The 3,242-nt window shown below is 36.4% G+C and overlaps 1 protein-coding gene across 1 annotated transcript in view; it reads right to left on the bottom strand.

Moving 5' to 3' along the window:
• Positions 1-1,147: 1,147 nt before the first annotated feature.
• Positions 1,148-3,242, bottom strand: part of LOC140237053 (protein sidekick homolog) — a 61,654-nt gene continuing 59,559 nt past the window's right edge. Inside the window, 2 exon segments of the mRNA XM_072316993.1 lie at positions 1,148-1,155; positions 1,896-2,044. Of these exon segments, the coding sequence (XP_072173094.1) occupies positions 1,148-1,155; positions 1,896-2,044 (157 nt within the window).

The raw sequence follows: 3,242 nt of genomic DNA, 5'->3' as shown, positions 1-3,242 counted from the left end.
CCTCGGGCCCTCACCCACACTGGTGTTGGCCGACACCCAGACGAGATACTGGGAAAATGGTTTTACATTGGTCAGCCTCACCGGTGTGACTTCATGTCGTCCGAAGCTTTGCTGTTGGACTGGCTCTGGGGAAGACATGGAAAACAGGCACACATAGTATGCAACTTATTTTCAGACCCTGAATTCTCAGACAAAATTTTCGAAATACATTCAGATACAATTAAAACTGTGTCCAGTGACCATTCAAGGAAAGCATAAATCAAGGTAGACATGGAGTGTCCATTACCATTGTGTGTAATTGATAGTAAAAATGACCATTAACTTGCATATGAACAATTATATGGCTTATTTACAGGTAGGCCCTACAGTTTTTCTGTCTATGAAATAATGATGCCAATAGGGACTTTACCTTTGTATGGCATTGTCCTATCTCAGAATAGCAAGTTCAGAGAATAAGATTCTTTTCTTTTTCCACTTTTAATCTTGGTTGACAGTTTAATTGGCAGGAGAAACAAAAATAAAAACACTTGTTGACACTTTGACATAATACAGATAAGAATAGTATTTATTCATGCACTTTGAAACCATCACACAGTTTCACCATTTTTGAAACTAACCCAGCACAATGTCAAACAGTGTTTTTGACTCCATACCAGTGCAGCTTGTTGAATTCCATGAATCTGACCATCCTGGGACATCCCCACTCTCTGAGAGGTCAACCAGGAGGCAGTAGTAGGCCGTGTGTCCGATGATCACCCCATGGGCCTCCTCTCCTGGCACCTCGATCCAGTCCAGCTCCAGGCTGTTGGTTCCAGGAACTGCCGTCACAGTGAGGTTTGTGGGCGCTGCTCCAGGCACTGATACCAGAAAGATCCGACAACGTGACATTAAGTGGATTTGAGACGGGCGAAGTCTTTTCACCCACAAGTAATGCTTATGCAGCATATCACATAGAAATGTCTGCTTCAAATGGTTGAGTACATTTCTGCCTCTGTAATGATTACTTCCTTTCCATCGATCCTCAGCATATCTCCACAAATTTTGACGTCAAGTTCAAGTTTAAATCTATTTTTTCTCCTCCTTCAACATTATAAATAGCACATACATACAAGGTGAATAAAAGGGAAAGGAAAGCAATAATGAAATCTCACATCTCTGAATCGAGATACAGTTCATACAGAGAGAAAGCGAATGAAACCATTTTGAGTTGGTTTATTCGCATAAGTAAAGTATTCACTATCCCGTTGTTCTCCAAATGGTTTTAGACATCAAAATTTGGTGGTTTGATGACATTTCCACTACAGAACCAAATTTAACCCGTTGCAGACGAGTCCCGAGTATACTCGGGCAAGTGTCCATGAAAAATTTGTGTAGTAGCAAAATCAGCCCGTCTTCAACGAGTTAAGGAGCTACCTCACTCAATTTCAAACCTCACAGAGGACTTACATATTGTACCAGTAAGCCTGTCCATTAGAAATGTTCTGAATCATCAGTTTTTTTTTTATAACACTTTGCTGTGAAATATTTCATAAGAATAACCGATAATCATAGCAATGGTTTGTGATGTGTTTTTCACATCAAAATAGACTGATGGATAAAACCTCATAAACATGTATTCTGATCTCCCTGAATTCCATTTCTTAATACTTAGAATGATGATGATGATATTATTGACTATAGTACAATGTAATAATTATGATAATAATAATAATAATGATATTAGCAATAAAAATGATGAAAATATGATAATAGTTGACTAATAATAAAGATGATTTTAATAGTGATGAGAATGATTTATTATCATCATCATCCTAACAATAATATTGATAATAATGATAATAATATTGGTAGCAATAAATCATGTAATGTTTTAGGCAAACATTGTTCAAGCCTACCCCACTCAGCTGTTTTATTCCGCACTTGTGACGATCGTGAACTCTCCCCTTTAGAGTTTGTAATGGAAACATAGAAGTAGTAGAGCACGTATCCCTTCAGCTTATCAATGACGACAGAATGTTCGTTGGGAGAAACCTCTCGGCTATTCCTGTCATTTGTGGGCAAGGGACAAAACAAACATGCTGTAAAACCACAAACATACGTGACTTAACTTTTAGAGAATTGGAGTCAAAGGCCTCTTTTTGCGAACTTTTATAAATTGCCAATGGTATCGAATGTATTGTTTAGACAAAATGTTAGCATGCATTTCACTTTCCCAAATCTTGGCTCATCGCGAAATTCGCAAACGTTTCACGAATACGGACATTTCTGGTTTATATGACAATAATGTCATAACGCATTATATGTAACTTTAGCAGAGCTACATAGAACTAACTTTTTCACAGACATGCCCATACACAAGCACACACACACACACAAAAAAAAACCCTCCATATACTGATGTATAGTGAAGAATATCAGTAAAGGTAAGAAATGCTTAAAAATGGAGAAATTCCACATACTTGCTAGGTGTGAAAAACCAAGTTATAAGAAAAACAAATTTCAGTTCAAAACTATCATTTTTGTCATGAGTGAAGGAAACACAAGAGCAATATCCAATATGGTAAAAATAAGTAAAATACATTGGCTACTCTATGTTGGCCATTTATGTCACTACCTATTAGAATCTGCAGAGATCACAGTAATGCACAGACTGTGTATGACTCCATGTTTATACTACTCAGGGTGAAAACACACTGACTGGATCCAATAAAAAAATGAAATTATGTGAACACTGTAAGATGCTAGAAATAACAAAGACATAACATATCATGTCTTAAAGGTTTTGGCCCCTACGATATGTAAGACAAGGAAATAATGTGAAACATATTATTACAAATAAACAATTACAGATACAGATTACAAATACAGGGCATACTGCCAAACACACGGATATATGTGAGTACACATATATGGCTGAAGTACACTCGTAAATAAAACATTTAATAGACGATTGGGAAGGGAGACATATTATAGGCACATAACACAAAGATGACAAGAAAAAAAAAGACAGTTCACATCATCATTAACTTTTACTTTGTGAACAATGTAGATAAAACATAGACTGGTAACAAAATCAGACAAAAGGAAGGTATTCATGGAAGTATTGAAATTTCAGATGTTTTCACGGTAAAGTAAAGTTGGCATCTATACACTTAATATGTAAATTGAATGCGGTGAGGATGTCACTGTCTCTAAAGTCTACAACTGAATTTCTCAAAAATCTTCCTAAATTTCCTTTTCTG

The sequence above is a fragment of the Diadema setosum genome, chromosome 13, assembly GCF_964275005.1.
Source record: "Diadema setosum chromosome 13, eeDiaSeto1, whole genome shotgun sequence".
NCBI lineage: Eukaryota > Metazoa > Echinodermata > Echinoidea > Diadematoida > Diadematidae > Diadema > Diadema setosum.
The sequence above is the reverse complement of the archived record's forward strand: the minus strand, read 5'-3'. Positions and strand labels throughout refer to the sequence as shown.